The 17759-nt window shown below is 40.5% G+C and overlaps 2 protein-coding genes across 7 annotated transcripts; one reads left to right on the plus strand and one right to left on the minus strand.

The window, feature by feature from the left end:
- Positions 1-295: 295 nt before the first annotated feature.
- CEP70 (centrosomal protein 70) lies at positions 296-10375 on the minus strand. Of its 3 annotated transcripts, none has more exons than XM_027895104.1 (16): positions 10262-10375; positions 9720-9819; positions 9434-9557; positions 8936-9116; positions 8457-8626; positions 7322-7381; positions 6542-6641; positions 6075-6163; positions 5655-5729; positions 4478-4577; positions 3631-3801; positions 3209-3355; positions 2526-2694; positions 1853-1967; positions 877-956; positions 296-500 (listed from the first exon to the last, which is right to left on the minus strand). In XM_027895104.1, the coding sequence occupies exons 1-16, from the start codon at positions 10268-10270 to the stop codon at positions 418-420; spliced, it is 1773 nt and encodes a 590-aa protein (XP_027750905.1). In that variant the 5' UTR covers positions 10271-10375; the 3' UTR covers positions 296-417. The 3 variants fall into 3 exon arrangements, 2 of the variants coding, with proteins under 2 accessions (XP_027750905.1, XP_027750906.1); XM_027895105.1 differs by lacking the exon at positions 10262-10375 and adding an exon at positions 10020-10144; XR_003572499.1 differs by lacking the exons at positions 296-500; positions 877-956; positions 1853-1967; ... (4 more) ...; positions 5655-5729; positions 7322-7381 and having other exon boundaries at positions 6154-6163; positions 6542-6637; positions 8453-8626.
- On the plus strand, positions 10193-17059 carry FAIM (Fas apoptotic inhibitory molecule). 4 transcript variants are annotated; one of them, XM_027895107.1, is made up of 6 exons: positions 10429-10443; positions 11917-11974; positions 12615-12750; positions 13119-13347; positions 14774-14823; positions 15925-17059. In XM_027895107.1, the coding sequence occupies exons 2-6, from the start codon at positions 11931-11933 to the stop codon at positions 16072-16074; spliced, it is 609 nt and encodes a 202-aa protein (XP_027750908.1). In that variant the 5' UTR covers positions 10429-10443; positions 11917-11930; the 3' UTR covers positions 16075-17059. The 4 variants fall into 4 exon arrangements, with proteins under 4 accessions (XP_027750910.1, XP_027750911.1, XP_027750908.1 ...); XM_027895109.1 differs by lacking the exons at positions 10429-10443; positions 11917-11974 and adding an exon at positions 10193-10306; XM_027895110.1 differs by lacking the exon at positions 11917-11974 and having other exon boundaries at positions 10380-10443.
- The last annotated feature ends 700 nt before the right edge of the window (positions 17060-17759 follow it).

Consider the following 17759-nt stretch of genomic DNA (forward strand, 5'->3'; position numbering starts at 1 on the left):
TCGCATCGAAAACTGATCTGAAAATGCAAACAACATTTTAAAACAGGTCTCCAGGAAACTAAGATAGGCAAATGCTGAAAGTGTGAAGGCTGAGGCAGTTAGAGCACCTTTATCTCATACTGACTGTGTCAGGAACATTCAAAGTGCTTGTGGTTATAGTGTGCCTGGCTGTGTGCTAGGTTCAGTTTTCTAGACTGATACAGAGTGTATCTCTCTCTGGGATTGAGAAGACCAGTTAATAGCAGTTATGGTGAAAGTGTTTCTTAAATTGACCAAGAATTAAGAAAAATTAAAAAAAAAATTGCAGCAACTTTTATTTATAAAAAATCTGGAATTGTTGCTTGTGGTAACAGTGGTTAGAGGTAGCTGTAATTCATATACATCAACAGGTATGTTCACAGGTAAGATAAATCCTGCTCAGGAAGAGCAGAGTTGCTCTTGACCAGCTCTCCATTTCAGGTTTTGCACCACAGGTAAAATATCATCCACGTTACTGATCTCTGCAACAGAATGGAAAGCAAAATGGTAAGGCCTATGTACCCAGAACCCCTTCAAGCTCAGCCAGAACTGTAACTTAAGTGTTAGAAAAACAGATAGTGAGTAAAATATACTCCTCATACCTTTTAATGCTTTTGGAAAAAAATCAGTTGAGCTTACGAGTAATATGATTGAGTATATGCATGTTCAATGAAAATATTTTGCTCACTTCAAGAGGAAAAATGGAAAGAGGAAAGGGAGACAAAAGGTAGCACTATCTCTCACATGCTTATTGTGTTTTAGCACGACAGGAGTAAACAAAACACATGTTAGTTATTTAAAGTTCTATGAGGAGTCATTTGCATGAAGATAATTACAACTGCTGCAAATATTACTCACCTAAAAGACAGAGCAAATCTTGGATGAGAGCTTGGAATGGTGGAAAGAAGCGCTCGTGTTCCTCTAGTTTATTGATGATACTGAAATGTGCAAGTGAGAATGTCAGACAAGGGCTGCAAGGACATTGCAAGCTCCTCTCCTTGGCTGTTCTGTCACTCTGTGTCATGACTTTGTGGAAACACTGCAACTTAGTACATAAAACCACTGACACCAAAACTGTTCTCCAGTCCTGAAACCTGCAGCCACCAAGAGTTAGCTGTCACAAGGATCTCTGATTTCACTGTTTATGCCCTACATATATTCTTCCTGTGGACTGGATCATTACTCTATATATGCTAAATATACTGCCTAGAGGTGGCTGATATAACTGCCTTGGAGGTAGAGCTAGAAATGCTTTATAAGCAGCTGTTCTTTAGTTAAAACTGTGAGGAGTGAGTACAGAAAGGCTGAGTGAGTATTGTTAACTCAGCATGTGTCAGACTTGTTGCCTGCTCCCGTTTTTAGTCTGTTTAGTAGAGCACAAGCTGAATGCAAGCTCTCACAGTCTGCTGCCACCTAGATGTGGCTGTCATCTGTTGAAGATGGAACAGGTAGGCAGCTTGAGGCATACACTGCCTTAGCAACTCATACACTTCAGTATTACAGCTGAAACTTGCAACACTTTCTCCTCCCACCCACGTGCATGATTTGTCTCCCGATGAAACACACATCCCATTAAGGCTCCTTTGATCACCTTATCCATGCAAACCACAGGGTGTTTTGGAATCTTCTGGCCTCAATTCTTCTCTTTGCCAGCTTAACCTTTTTGAAAGAATTTGACAGTTGTTTCAAGTAGGATAATAGCAACACCTCTGCTCTTGCAGTTCACTGACTTCGTAACGTGTGATTGGTTTCTTTCAGCATCAGTTTAGCCAGTTCCCTCAATTATTGCATTTGATGTTTGAGGAATGGTCACCGATGGAACAGCCCCACATACCTGTGGATGTCCTGAGTCCCCAGAAGCTGCTGTACCTGCTCAGTCACGTTCTTATTAATGATGTCACATAGTTTCCCAACAGTATCTACTACCACAGTGGGTGGAGCTGAACTGTCTGTGGAAAAACAAACACTTCATGTGTCTTGTAACAGTAATAACAGGGAAGTATTTTAGACAGAGTTGAATTCTTGCAGGTGTCCAGATTTTATTTGCTTTTCATAGATCTAGGCATACACATTCCACCATTCACAGAAAACAAAGTGCCCATGGTCAGAAATAAACAAATGTTAACTAGCAATGGGGAATCTCTCACTAATCCTCTAGTGGCTAAAAAAAAATTGGCAGAGCTGTGAACAGTCATGCAGAGGTGGTACTAAAGTGCACCCTACAATGTTAGTGGAAATCAGCCAACTAAAATTACATATCTAGAGAGATGGTTCCTGTGACACAACAGACACATTATAGGGCCTATGCCAACAGGAACTTGCTTAATAAATATTTTGTTAACACCCAGAAATTGTTTTGGTATTGGATTTTATCTGTTTTGACTACTGTGACTGAAGGTAACAGGCTCCTTGTCCTTTTCTCCCTCAATTTCAGAAGAACTAGGCTTGGAGAAGGCATCCTCTAAGCTGCAGTTATTATGGGGACATGAGGCTTCCTCAGTCTTTACCTAGTTCCAGGAGCTCATGGAGATTCCTCATAGCGTTGGTCATTTCCCCAAGCTTTGTGTAAACCTCATTCATTCGTGGATAAACACCATTCAGAGAATTCACATCAAACAACTTCTGGAAGTGGGAGACTATCGCAGACAGAGTCTGCAAGGACTGTGTCTGGCTGTTCTGTAGCAAGCGGGAAGAACTCATCAATGTTACTGCTTAACAAGACAAGGACACTTTCAAACTGTCAAACACTCTTAGAAACAGTCTGAAGAAACAGGGGTGTAGCTTCCCTTAATAAACCTCAGCCTTTCAAATATTTTTAAATCTGAAGACGTATTTTCAATATCTTTTAGGCACAAATACATACTAAACCCAAAATACTCTTTCAAAAGCTTTCTTCTCTGTTGCTGCAAAGTACATTTATGTATTCTCAGCACTGACTGAGAAACAGAACAGTGTCATTCCTGAGACTACAGGGCAATGCAAATTCAGTGCTGGTCAAGTGCCTTTGATCAAAGCAGTCTTCCCCAAGGTGAATTTATCCATTATGTTAAAACAGTCTTTGACTATTGCATGTCTTCAAACAGATATTTCTTAAACCCCACAAGGCTTTCAAATGCACCAATCTAATCACCGTGTGAAGAATGCATTTAAGAATGTAACCTGTGATTATGAACCCCTGGGTGAGAAATACCTTTTCTTTATTTTCTATTTCTTCCAAAATTGCATCTACTATGAACTGGAGATCTTCAACTCGTATGGATTCTCTGTTATCCTGTGGATCTGCAGTATGCCAGGGCATCAGTTCCAGAGACAGTTTTCTCAAGGATCTATGCAAATCCTTTTAAAAGAAGGGAGGGGACACAACTTATTTAGAAATTGCTTAAAGTTGTTTTTACTATAGAAACAGGCAGACTTGCTGTTTCTCAGCAAGAGGTGTATCTCTGGTATGTGTTTCACATGGACAGCACAATTACTTTTAAAACTTAACACCCAGTCAGGCAATAACAAAAGCTACACACAGAAAATCCACACAACCACGTACAGAGAGAGACCGAGGAGGGGTCAGCCCATGAAGGGAAGACTATAAAGCCAAGTACAATAACGTGTCATTACCTTTAGAGCCATCAGCTGATCTGCCCACATTTCTATAGTGAGGGGAAGGTGCTCAAATCCACATTCCTGTCTGTTCTCTTTAGCATAATTTTGCACTGGCCCTTTGCTGCGCCGGTATATTAACGGGGGAGCTCTTGGACTTCGCAAAATAGAATCAATATGGGACAAAATCTTCAAAAACAACGAACAAGCGTTATTGCTCAAATATGTATGACGTTTTGTAATAAAATTCCTCTTATTCACAGTCATGATTGTCTTAAGACTAAATCACAAATAGCTCCAGTATTACTATCCATCCAATATTACTATCGATGATTTTTACACAAGCATTCAATCTGTAATAGATTCCAAGATTGAAACATATACAAGCTAGAAGATATGTAAAAGTAATGCAAATATAATTCCCTTTGAGGGATATTTAACATTTATCCACTCAAGGCATTGTTACTTCCCCAGTTTACACTTTATTAAGTTTTATTATATTTGGGATTTTTAATTTGCCACTAACTCCACAGGTGTGCTTAAAACTGTACCTAAGGATCCGTTTTGCCCAGGACCTTGAACAAATCCCGTCCTGAAAGAACTTCAGCTAAATCGTGGATTTGATATTTGCCAGCCTAGTGTCTGCTTTCTTGCTATATTTTCAAGTAGTTTACAGAGATAGAACAATAAAGAACCAGCCTACATTAACTGCCAAACCCAGGACATTACTCATCTTGCACAAAGGACTTGATAGGAACTCTTAGACTCAAACCAGCACCCACCAGTTCACGTGGGTAAACAAAATGTGTGTAGTATTTCATTGTAACAGTGCTAGATACACACAGCACAGATGAAATCTGTGTACCTGTAAGTACTGCCGGCAAGCTGCCTGCAGCTGATCCACTTCTGCAGTGCTCCCAGATTCTTTCTTTTCTTCTCTTTCTCCAGTCCTGCTCCCCAAAGATCTGCACAAAAATATACACAGCGGGCTACACAAACAGCCTTAGCAGGAGATACTACTTTCAATCTGATGAAAGAACCAGGTATGCAGCATCTACCAAGTAAAATCTCCATGTTACGCTGTTGGCCGATAAAAATTCCATCAGACTGAATTAGTGCAGACTGACAACACAATACCTAATGTAAATATCACTGATTTATCTCAAACCTCCAGGTTATTCCAGACTGTATCCTGATTTAGAAGGGACACCACCAGATACACAGTTGTTTTGTTACCAGAGATTCTACTGTGGATGAAGACTTAAAATCCAGACTTTTACTTAAAAGGTTTAAATTCCAAGCTCAGTCTTTATCTGCTTCAGCTGGACCACCTTTCCTGGCTAACTATACACAGCTCGAGACCCCTCTTGTCAAATCTAAGATGATTTTCTTTAAAACTACCATCTAATTAATACTCACTGCACAAGAGAAAAGACCATTTAAATATACACAATGGGTATATTTATTTTAAAGTTTAAGTGATGTCTTTTTCAGGCGATAAAATATTTATCATTTCATATACAGATATACAAATGACAAAGTGAAATTACAGATAAAAATACTTCATCTATACTGGATCTTTAAACACCTTCAGTGTATTTTCTTAGCAACGTTTCAGAAAACTACCAAGTCAATTTCTAAGAATAATATGGACATAACTTCAGTAGCTGCAACATTTTGCCAACTCGTACCTTCACATTCATAATCCATAATGTAACCAGTAGCTTGCTTTATAGCTCATGAAACAGCAAACACCATAGATGGCCCTGTCCTTATAGCCTGCGATAGCCCTCAAATCAAATCCAGAAAGACAAAGTGAAATAAAAAAGACACTGCTGTGCCCCCATTTGGAGACCCTGCCATCAGTTCAGAGATACACAGGGCTTTGGAGACCCAGCAGCATTTGCTGCCCATAATCAGGCTCTGAGGAATGCTGATAAGGTACATGCTGTATAAGCCACTACCTACATTACAAGTTGCAGAATAACTTTGCTTTCAAAAATCCAGAGGATTCAGGAAAGTTATTAAAGGAATATACTTACTGGATAGTTTTCTTTAAAGTTTTCTCTAGTTTCTTCACTTGGTGCTTGTGAAATTTTAACTCCTGTACAGTTGGCCTGATAGAAAGAAAAAGCACTGTATTATATGTCATGTATTGGGAGGTATCTATAAAATTTAGCCGAGCAAAAAAAGAAGAAACCTTTGCCAGTGCCAAAATATTATTCTGGAAATTAAATTCTGCTACATTTCTATATGATAACAGCAATAAACAGCAAACTAACCACTAGCAGTTGTTATTAACAGTGTAGGGAGGGGAGTTTGGCTGTTGCTGCCATATCTTATTTCTTTGATTACAGATTTCACACTACACCTGTACAACCACAGGTGCTTTTGGTTTCTTTCTTTGTAAAGCAAAGTCTACTGAAATGGCCTTGCAAAGGGTGATACTTATCCTTTCTCACCTTATTTCCAAGTCTTTTTTGAGATTTGTATTTTCAAGCAAAAGCTCTTCGTTCCTGGCTTTTGTTTCAATAAGTTGCTTCTGGAAAGACTGCAACATAGGCTGGGTTATTTCTTTTATTTTGCGCACTTCTTAATCAACAACTTGAACAATTTAAAGTATGTACATGTTAGGGAGGGTTCACAATTGCCTGTACAGCAAAACAGCAGGGATGAGGAATAAATGACTGAGACCAAGAGCTGCATTAGACCACAGATGGAGAACTGTGACTATGCAGTCCCCAGCAAAGACTCACAACACAGTGCTGAACCTTTGCATAAAGACAGGGAGCCCTGCACAGAGAGGTTACAAGTTCAGAAGACATGACAAGAACAAGGGACAGAAATCAAGCATGTTTATGTTTCTAGGTGGCTCTTGAAGGGTTACCATTTAGAGATCTGCACGGATTTAGATTTGGCAGTTCCATACCGTGAGCAGTGCTCTGTAATTAGGAGTAGCATCTAGATTTAAGAATTCTTCTCTGTTTTTTCCTTCTCTCTGTACCTGGTCTTCATCTTTTTTATACTGTCTATTGGGGAAAAAAAAACATTTGTCTGAGCTTACTGCAATTCAATTAACTCAAAAATCTAAGTTGGTTTAGTTAGCAGTGATGTATGATAATAATGTTTCCATAAATTACAAAGTAAATAGAATAGAAATTCTGCCCTAAGATCCACTGCTCTAATTTCTGGGAAAGCTGCTTCACATGCTAATTAAGTGCACTTATCCTCAAGAGAAACTCCAGTACAAGCAAATCCCATTTCAGTTTTCAAGATAATAATCTCAAACTATAGGAATGTGTCAGGTATCTGCTTGTTGCTTTGCACAGTGATAGAGCTGAAAACCCAGTATTCCTTTAGTTTAGTAGATCATTTGACTGAGCACAGCTAATGCAGTAATTCTGGCAAAAGAGGAAGGGAAAAAAGAAAAAAAAAGAAAAAAAAAAGAAGAAAAGGACTTGAAGTTCCAGTGTCTGAATATCCCAAACTTCCCAGCTGTCCTGGCCTCCTGACTGAGGAGCTGCTTAGCCTGGACTGACAATCATTCCTTTGATAAATCCAAACTTCTATGACTATTACAACCTTTTGCTGTTTCTTATATTCTAGAGAGATCTGGAGCACAAAATATTTACCCCTATATGGTTTAAGAACAGTAAAGGGGAAAATAAATTTTGAACAGTAGTACCATAAGGCATTAGATAAGACCTACCTCAGCTCCTTTTTAATCTGACTAATTTGAGATTCATAATAATCAATTAGACAAAGGTACCTGAAGAAAGGAAAAATGGCATTTTGAATTTCAGATAATCTCAAAAAACTCATGCCTGAGAGATACTGTGATCAATCTAGAGGAACAGGCCAGCTTACACAGCTGCACTTCAGAAGTGGCTGCTCCAAACAGAAATATTTCTTTCACACCAAACAAATATGGTCGCAGTTTGCCAAAACAGAAAAGTAGAGACATTAACTCTGTACTAGTCTAGAACTGGCAAAGTCATTCAAGAGGAGGAAAAGGCCTAAATCTGCCCAACAGCCTCCTCATCTTATGACTTACCCAGCAAGCTTAACAGAGGGGCACAGTCAAAATACAGTGGCTTGAGCACTCTGAGATTGTGTTTTGGAGAGACACATGAGAGAGCACAGGGAACCAAATTCAGTGATTCCTCCTCTCTTACCGCAAGGGCATGAGGACAAGGTTGTGCCCACACAATCCCTTTTAGAAGTTTCCCAGGTGTGGCCAGGCCCAGAAAGCAGGGGACATCAGCAGGGTAAAGCAGTGGCTACCTAAGGTCTAAGAACTGGCAAAACTCTGAATATAGCAGAGCTACGGAAATCCTACTGGGTTGGGATACTTTCAGAACTTATTCTAAAGTACTTTGCAGCCTCACAGTAAGCCTCCACTCAGCAGTTGCTAAGATCCCTTGTCAAAACTGGAAGGGCTCTTTTTGGGGAAGGGTGGGAGGGGGGTTGGGATCATGTCTCTTGGGGTTTTTTTTGTCATTTTTTTTAATTTACATTTTTAAATGTTAGAATCCCAGGATGAGATCATCCTAGCAGACACTGCAGTTCCAGAAAAGAGTGAATCATTCCCTTCCCTTTGCTGACACCTAGTGTAGGCAGTGGCTGGTAATTTTTTAATTTCTGCCATGGATTTATCTGTCTCACAATTTTACAAAAGAAAAATATCACTGTACTGCTATACCTTTAAAAGAATCCATATTTCAGGTTGCACTCCTAAGATCTCTAGCTTTTTTTTTTTTCCATATAAATTTCAAGAAGCATTGCTTTAAAATCTGTTTCTTCATTCAGCATTACAGGTCATTCACCAGCTTAAGATCACTTACTTCTGATCTAGAAGAGACTTGGGAGCTCTTTTGCAAAACTGACGAAACATTTTGTTTTGAGTGGCAATGCGGTGCTGCTCCTCCATTCCAACCTTGCTCAGCTCCTTCTGCAAACGGGCAATAATCTCTTCCTGTTCTTGCAGCTTTTCCTGCTGCTGTTGGTATTTTACCTGTGAACAGGTAATGGGAGCATTATTAAACTGTTCTGGCCTCCCAGCTGACTGTTCTGTCAGGTACACACTTGGTCCCAAGGACGATTAGTCCTTGGGTTTTAGCCTTAATGAAGAGACAGTGGAAGGACACAGATATTTTTCTAAGTTATTGCTATAAAATTCTGCATGGCTCAAAAAATCTTCACTCTAGACAGTGTACTAACTCTATGACCCAAGACTCATGTTTATTTTTATCAATGTAAATATTTTTAGATCTTTTAAAAAAAGACAAACATTTGAATCCTAAGGCAGCACTCTCCAAACTACCTGGGAAGCCTGCTGGTCTTTTTGAAGTTCTCTGACTTGGTTCTGTTGCTGGCAAGCTTTAGCTATCGTTTCATCTTCCAGCTGACGAATTTTGGCCTTAATGTTTTTCACCACATTTTCCAAATCATTAGCCCGTTGCTCTTGCCGAGATGCCCGACTTTGTTCCTGTCGTACCACATCTCTGGAAAAAAAAAATCCTTCATTTAAATTACACTCATTTCACTAAACACAATGCAGGAAGCACACACCTGACATCACGTGATGACATTTGATCCTGTGGCAGCAGGTATGGGAAATATGCTGGTATGGGAAGAAGCAGCAGATGAAATAACGGAAGAGCTCAAAAGGAAGTAGGCCAATATTGCTGCACATTGGGCAATAATATCAGGAAAAGGATCTTGGGCGTCTGATGAGACAAGATCTCCACTGGGCAGAAGATGCACACTCATAATACTTTCACTTTGCATTAGCAGGTAAGCTCCTTCCACTGTGTCTTACCTAAGAGACCGATTCGTCTCCATAAGTCCCTGCATCAACTTCTGCTGTCGCTCGATGTCTTCTACCAGCGTTTTTAATGCAAGTCTTATTTCTAGAGAAGACTGACTGTCTAGGACAATCATATCTGGAGATACAAAACATGAACAAAGTCACAATGAAAGGCTTTCAACAGGTGGAGAAGGTTGCATGTCTGCTGCCATTTGGAAGTGACAGTTTTAGAGATGCCTTACGAACTTAGGCTTACTACTTCCAAATACAAAAAGTAGTTAAATTAGCATTTCCTTACCTGTCTTATTTCTGCAGCATTGGGGTGCAGCAAGACTCACCGGTTTCAACCCATGACGCATTAATAGCTTGTTTAAGTTTTCCCACTCTGCCTTCTCCTGCTGCAGCTGGGAGAAGGGGAAGAAGAGGCAGAAACCTGAGTTCTGCAGATCAGCTGTGCAGGCGTTGTGGGGTACCAAATGCCCCCAAAATTAAACCAAACCAACCCCAACCCCCCCAAGAACACCCACTCCAGGAGGGCTTGAGAGACGCTCCAATAGGATCTGCAAAATACACTCGGGGAAAAGCGTACTTAACATACAGCATGCTCAGTTTTCCCGATCTCAGTCAGAAGGAAAAATACGTGCAACGAGCGAAATTCGCCTTTCTAAGAAGCCCAGACCACCGGCCCTCGGCTCCCTCCAACGCCCCCGGGGCGCAGCGGCCCCGCCGCGAGCGGAGCCCCCAGAAACGCGGCGGCGGCTCCGGGGGTTACGGTCTGTTGGATCGCCCTTTGTCCTGCTCCAACCACCCAGCAGCGACACCCGGGGGCCGCCACGGTACCTCTGCCATGGCGAGGGCCGCCGGCCGGGCCGCGGGGCAGAAGAGGGGCCGGTTCCCCGGGCGCGGAGCGGCTCGGGCGGGAGGGGGGCTGAGGGAGCGGGCGGGCGCGCGGGCGCGGGGCGGTGCCGGGCGGGAGCCGCCATCTTGCGGCGCGGGAGCCGAGGGGAGGAGACCCGGCGGAGGTAGGAGCGGGGCCGCCGCCCTCGGGGCCGCGGGGTGAGCCGCCTTGCAGGGACGTGGGGATTTTCTTCACACACACACACACATACACACAAAAAAAGCTCGCTGCCGGCGGCAACGGTGGGTGGGGGAGACTTGCTGCCCTGGAGCTCATGCGCTTCCCGTTACACCGCACCACGATGAGCGCTGCCGGCATTAGGTGGGCGGGGAGCGGTAATCCCAGCCTGGTTTTCAGAGCCAGCCCTCATGTGTAAAGTCTCGTTTTGGGCCGCTGCCTTGGTTAGCAGAAAACGCAGTGGAACGAGGCGGTCGGTGCAGGACAGATGTGCTTCCCTGGATTGGAGCCAGCGGGTGGCTCTTAGAAGCGAGCAGGTCCCTCCAGGCTTTCCCCTGGGACTCGGGTGGTACCGGCAGGCTTTCAGGAAACACGCGGGTGCCCTAGAGTCTGGGTTCAGCTCTGTTTTAAAATAGAAGTCTGTTACCTCATCACCATGATTTGCTAAAAAGAAAAATGGGAATTTGTGTGTTCTAGGATGCTTCCTAACCCATTCAGCACTGATCCTAAATAATCTCCAGGATCCACGCGGGAGGATTGCGTCCTGCCGGGGATGGTGAAGGGTGGCCTGGGGACACCCTCCAGCTGCCACCCCTCCTGGCATCTCCTTTGTGCCCGAGGCCGCTCCTTGTGCAGATCCAATGCCAGGGCCAAGCGCGGGTCTATCCCGAGCCCCCGCTCCCTTGAGGAGAGGGAAATATACCCCGCCTGACTCCCACCGTGTGCTAGGGAATGCCAAACTTCACAGCCACCTGTAACTTCAGGAACAGCCAAAAGTCTCCTCGGCAGTTATTAGCACGTGTTACTATTTGTTTACATTTAAGTTATGCTTATTAATATGCACAGGTAGGGCAGGCAGCCCTTAGCAAATTAATTAATGGAAATAATACATTAAAAATCAGTCAGTGGTTGTAAAACACCATCATGGTCTATTGCTCTTAAGTAAGAAACGAGTTCTTTGTAGCGAGTAGGTGAAATTGTTGGCTGTGCTATTTTGCAGTCCCAAGATCATTACGGTCTGGGACTGAGAGGGGCAGCTCTGATCGGGTTCCTGCTTTTAGTTTCTAAGCTTTCGGTCACAAGCTGGGCAGCCCACTTTTCCATCAAATAATCGACAAAGTTATGATGAGCTAATAAAGTTACAATAAACTGCACTTACTAAATTGAAAAATATTATATTTTTTCCAAAATACAATACAATTCCAAATTTTTTTATTTTCTGTTTAAGAGGAGAGATGGTTTTATTTTAAATGTTTTTGTTTTCATCATATATACTACAGCTAGCACTGCATGCTAGGTTATAACGCTTTAAAAAATGTCCTTTATCTTAAATGGAGAAAACCAGGAAAACTTAGACCTCAGCACTTCTCTGCTGCTATTCTACTTTTCTATTTTTTCTTGCTGCTAATTGGATTAAAAGCTGTTTGTGTTACTATGGCGTCCGGGGAGGAGATTACTGTCTGTGAAGATGAAGTAAGGTAAAAAATCAGGACCGTGGTATGAGCAGATTTGGAAAGATATCCACAGTTCCAGTGGTCACTTATGATTGTATCTAAACTTTAAAAATTGCTTAAATAAAAGGATATCTTGCCAGATCTCTTCCCCTGTGAGTGTTTGTGTGTGCGTTTCTGCATGATGTAGGTAATATTTATGAGATTGCAGACAAATCTGTTAAAACAGCTAAACTGGCCATCCTATTTTTTGAGTCTAAAAGGCTGAAACACTTTCTTTGAGACCAATCAAATACTGTATTTTAATGCCTACCAGGAAATAGCAGAACTGTCCAGGAGCATCTGAATGCTAAGTGTATTTTGTAACCTAATGTCACCTGAAATTGTAGATTTAAAGGCTTTTAGAGGTTAGATGGATATCTGTGTCTTTGTACTGTGTTTGTCAAAGTGAGTCTGTTTAACTGTCGGTTTATATTTTGTGATATTTTGTCATATCTGAATATTTGAAAAAACATGAAAATATGAGCAGTTCTGTAAGGTTACTCTTTCAAGTCTCATTTTTCATTTGCAAAAAACAACTTGCCCTGACCCAGTAAAGCTTTGAACTGCAGACATCAGGAATTGAACTTTCAACAACAATTAATTTACTTTGTTGGTTTTTCCTTAGGTCTCGGTACAGCCACTTAGAGAAGATGACAGATTTGGTGGCTGTTTGGGAAGTAGCTTTAAGTGATGGTGTTCATAAGATTGAATTTGAACATGGGACCACTTCAGGAAAACGTGTTGTCTATGTTGATGGAAAGGTGAAATTGCTATGTGCTCAAAATTCACTGTGATACAGATTATATAAGTGCACTTCCATGCAACATGCATCAGAGCAAACAAAAGACTAATAAATGCAAGTGAGGTACATTCAGTTGATTAACTTTACCTGATTTACTGAACTGCATCGTTCTTTTTTTCAGTTCCAGTTAAGGTGTGAGTATTCATGAAGTGCTTTGCTGTCTTTGGACAGAGGCACTCTGTGCATACAAACCACCGTGTATGCATTCATTCCCAAATAACAGTTCAGTACTGAGCTGTCTCCTGAGTTTCAATTCAGTATTTTTAACATTAAAACATGCACTCAGATCTCTCAATTAATACCCACTGTCTTTGTTTTATTCTACAGGAAGAAATAAGAAAAGACTGGATGTTTAAATTAGTGGGTAAAGAAACATTCACTGTTGGAGCTACTAAAACAAAAGCTGCTATTAACATAGATGCAGTCAGTGGCTTTGCATATGAATATACTTTGGAGATCAATGGAAAGAGTCTGAAGAAATATATGGAAAACAGGTTAAAAACAACCAATACTTGGATATTGAACTTGGATGGTACGGACTATAGAATTGTTCTAGGTAAGTAAACACTGAATGACTCCATGTTGCTGCCTTTGAAAATACTTGTGTGCATTTAATAACTGGTAATTAAGAGAAAGTGCAGTTCAGTGGGTAGCACTGGTGCAGTATAAAATCTTGAGTGGTCTGGAAGTTTGGAATGAGATGCCAAAGACAATCTGAAAAACAATGGTCTTGTTACACACACGTGAACCTACAGCACTGTGGTCTAGATTTAAAAACAAAGAAAAGAAAAAAAAAGGTTTGGAGGCATTATGGCTGCTGCATCCATAGAGCTGCTCTAGCAAGACAGTTCTGCAGGTGAAGCCTCTTATAGAAGTGTTATCTGTGTTGTGATCAAACCCAGTGTTTGTTCTGCAGGTGCCCAGGCTTTCCCTCCAACAATCATCAGCCAAAGTCTATCTGAGGAAGTGTGACAGTTTCTACTTGTTTGATAGATTAATGAGCATCCTTTTTTCTGCCTCACTTCTTAACTACAAATTTAATCTAAAAACTTTTATATTATATTGTTTCACTATTTTAATAAGCAGGCAATACATCTCTTCTGCCCCCCGCTTAGACACATAACAAGCAGCCAGGAGGCAGGGACCCCCTGAGGAATTTGTCCATGGCATCTAGTGGGAAAAGTTCCACTTAGGTATTGCTGTATGGTTAGATCTGGAAACAAGAGATCTTGGACTATGATTTTTATAAAGCCTCAGGACATAACGAACTGCCCTAAGATGAAGGGGGGCAGTGAAGAAAAGCAACTTTTATGGCAGAAACAGATAAGTCTCCTCACAGGATTTTAATCTCTCTATGCTTACTGGAAAGGCAAGCAGGGATCAGCTCTCTGCTGATGACCTGTGGATGACAGTGTCAGTAATGTGAATTCTAGAGCAAAATAATTTAAGAAGAATGTGCTGGAAGAAGTAAAAGAATATTCTGTTTCAAATGGAAAAAAATCTAAGATTGATATTTACAGTGGTACTTGGGTTTTGAGAGATTTTGAAGAATACAAACAGTTCGATGGATGTTAAATAATGCTGCTTTTGAATTAAACCAACCTGGAAAAAATATTAGAGCTTCACTGAATAAATGGCACTCAGATAATTAGCAGAAATTATTTCATTTTTCTGTCTTCAAGTTTTTCAGTTTAAGACTGTCAGGATATTTCTGGCAATATTCTGAGCAACCCAGAGTCAATAGCCAGGGCTAGGGAGAGGTAAAAATGTATGTTCAAAGCTAAAGTTGTTTGCTCATTGTTGAGAGCCTCCCCATCCTGCTATGAGAGCAAATTCTGTAGCTCAGGGACTTTGGCTAATTAGAAACTTCTTTTGGGAATTGAAAGTAAAATTCAACGGATTTTTAAAATTCCTAGATCCTTGTCTATAGGGGGGAAAAACACCTTGTTCTTTCTACTTTCTGTTTTCCTTTTCCTTCACAGAAAAGGACACTATGGATGTGTGGTGCAATGGTGAAAAAATGGAAACAGCGGTACGTGATCCCTTCCAAAGGCTCTTCCCAGCCTATGGCTACATACCCAAAGCTTAGCAAAATATGCTTGTCTTTCTGTCACATCTGCATTAGTTTTTAGAGCAGGCTGGCAGGTAGAAAGCTTAATCTGTTTGGTGTTTTTTTTGTATTATGATGGCTGTCAATACGCATACAAGCTAGGCTTCCCCCTCCTTGAAGGATGTGTCAAAGTGGTTACTACTGCCACAAGAAAGCCCTTGGATGAGCACAAATTGTAAAATCAACAGTGGTGCTATACCTGAGAGTAGGATGAAAATTCACCAAATCATGGGACAGCCTGGGTTGGAGGGAACCTTAAATATCATCTCGTTATAACCCCCCTGCCATCACAGGGACACTTTCCACTAGACCAGTTTGGTCAGAGCTCCGTTTCTATAGAAGTGCGTGGAAGAAACCCCCTTTCCAGTAAATCAGATTTTCTGCTCCTGATAGCTCTCAGCCTTTTCTATAATGTAATAAATGCTCTAGAAGATATTCTTGCAAGCTGCATGTGCAGGTTTAGTTGTCAAACTGTGCTTCCATTAGAGCGGCACACGGATTGTTCTGCTCTCCCAAAGATGACACAGCTGTGCATGGCAAAATCTGTAATAGGATATTATGTAACTGCAGCAGGAGCCCAAAACACACAATTCAAAATACACAACTGGTACTCAATCCAGGGACCTCTTTCTGCATTCTGCTGTAGAAGGCATCCTAAATACTTCACCTTTTACTGCCACTTCAGTATAAGTTTGTGTGGCACTTACTAGCTGTACAGCACAACTGGGCAGCAAGATGCTTTTTCTATTTTTGTTTACTAACATGGATCAGTAATATGAACTCACAAACTCCAACTTTACCATTTTGATTGTCATCTGATGCCCACAAATCTTTAACTGGACACACTGACAAAGCCCTGCCTGAAATTCTGGAGCTTTGTTAAGTTTTGGGGCTGTATTTGTTGCAGGTACCTATGGCTGCTGTAATGTGGAAACTACAAGTGATCTTGACACTGACACACTCAAGCTTTTTCATTTGCTAAAATATCACGTGTCTCTTTTTATTCTTGTCTCTTCCTCCCAGGGTGAATTTGTCGAAGATGGGACTGAAACTCACTTCACTGTTGCTGATCACAGCTGTTGCATTAAGGCTGTCAGTAGTGGGAAACGAAAGGAGGGAATTATTCATACCCTTATTGTGAACAACAGAGAAATCCCAGAGGCTGTGGAGTAGCCTCTAGTTAACTGATTATTGTAGGACTAAGATCAGGAATTTTCAATTACTGTGGTAATTATTTTAATATGTACTACTTGGTACATCTAGTTTGTGCTGGGTTTATTTTCTAGTTTCTGTATATGAAATTATTCTTTTTGAGGACCAGATGAAAATAATTATATGCAACATTAGCAGTTTTTAAAAAACTATATATATAGAATGTATATTATATCACTAAGTGTGGAGAACACTGGTGAACTTAAGTAGAAATTATACACTAGGAAAAATCTCGCTATAATAAAATGGAAGATAAATATTCAGTTACACCGAATCCTTATAAACTTCAGGTGTATGTGGAGGGAGGAGAAAGCATGTGCTGGGCATTGGAATAAACTGTTAAAGCTTTCTCAATAATTATTTTTTTTCTATTAAACTGACTACAAACCTTTTCAGGTGCAGTTAAGAGTTACAGAGTTAATAAAAAGGTTATTAATGAAACACATTGTTACCAATACTTGTGTAACAGTATTAAAGTAACACTGAGTTACGAAAACTGTTTTTTTTTTTATTCCAAGTAGGAGAAAGATGTTACATTGTGCCAAAAAATCCTTTAGGTTTTCTGAAAACTTAGAAATTGTTAGAAATTGTTGCAGTAGTTCAGAAACTCTGTACTGAGTTTTTTCAAAAAAGAAAGAAGAATTCCTGCCATGAAATTGCTTTAAAAAATGAAATCTCTTGAACCAAACTGAAATAAGAGCTTATCCTTGTTCAGCGCTGTCTAACCTTAAATCTACAGCTCTGTGTTTTCATGGCAGTAATGTGTGAATTGAGAAACATGAGGAAAAAGGGAACAGAAGTAGAAAAGAATTTATTGATTAAATGAAATAGTTAAAATAGGAATAGACTCTTAAGAGCAACCTTGGGATTTCCTGAGAACAAAATTCATGTCTGTTAGAGGCTCACACACTATGAAAATACCTTTTCAAAAATAGGTATAACTAATCTTTAAACTCAGAAAAAAAAAAACTAACCAATATATGAATATATTAATTTAAAAGTTTCTTTTGTAATGGTTTAAAAAAATTTCCACTTGCAACCTCACTTAAAAGTTCAGAATTAGACTTTTATAACTTAATTTCTTCTGGACTTGTGAGTGGTTCCTAGCTCTATGAATACTAGCTTAGGAGTTGCAGGTGCAATACAAGTACCTTGGGAATTCATTAACAAATTATTTTGAATAGTTGTATTAAATGCTACTTTCATCTGTGTTTTAGAGATCAGATGCTCTCCATTAGCACAGTGCTTTGCCTGTGGGTGAAATGCTTTTCATACGACAACACTGTTGTTTTTGAATGGTTTTATGTGAGCCCCTCTCCTCCCCAGGTAGTGACAGTTTTGACTACAGGTGACGTCAGGTGAGAGGCTGACCTGATACTGACAGGTGAGGTACTGAAGAGGAGCGTTTATTTCTGTATTACAGCACTGCTTTAACCTGTTTTGGTGTTTTAGGCCCAGAACTGGTGGGACAGTTCAGACAAATCTGGTAGTAGCTTTTTATTTGGGGTAACACATCTGTTTTAAACGCTGTTAACATCAGGCATAGTTTTAGACTTCAGTAGAGAAAGTTTCCAAGTACCTGAGCGCTGGACTGAATCCCCTTTGACAGTGGAATTCCTATAATGGCTCTTGGGCTTTTCCATGTG

The sequence above is a fragment of the Empidonax traillii genome, unplaced genomic scaffold (assembly GCF_003031625.1).
Source record: "Empidonax traillii isolate 1590-97213 ecotype Southwest subspecies unplaced genomic scaffold, ASM303162v1 scaffold449:size826340, whole genome shotgun sequence".
Taxonomy (NCBI): domain Eukaryota; kingdom Metazoa; phylum Chordata; class Aves; order Passeriformes; family Tyrannidae; genus Empidonax; species Empidonax traillii.

What these genes read in the sequence shown, in the direction of transcription:
- CEP70 (XM_027895104.1), bottom strand. An exon ending in ACTTTAAAGAAAACTATCCA is followed by an intron (nt 4,578 to 5,654) that starts GTAAGTATATTC and finishes ATTTTTGTGCAG; the next exon opens with ATCTTTGGGGAGCAGGACTG. An exon ending in GGGACTCAGGACATCCACAG is followed by an intron (nt 957 to 1,852) that starts GTATGTGGGGCT and finishes TGCACATTTCAG; the next exon opens with TATCATCAATAAACTAGAGG.
- FAIM (XM_027895106.1), top strand. Translation starts at nt 11,787, where the DNA reads ATGCTAGGTTATAACGCTTTAAAAAATGTCCTTTATCTTAAATGGAGA. An exon ending in GTCTGTGAAGATGAAGTAAG is followed by an intron (nt 11,975 to 12,614) that starts GTAAAAAATCAG and finishes GTTTTTCCTTAG; the next exon opens with GTCTCGGTACAGCCACTTAG. An exon ending in GGACTATAGAATTGTTCTAG is followed by an intron (nt 13,348 to 14,773) that starts GTAAGTAAACAC and finishes TTTCCTTCACAG; the next exon opens with AAAAGGACACTATGGATGTG.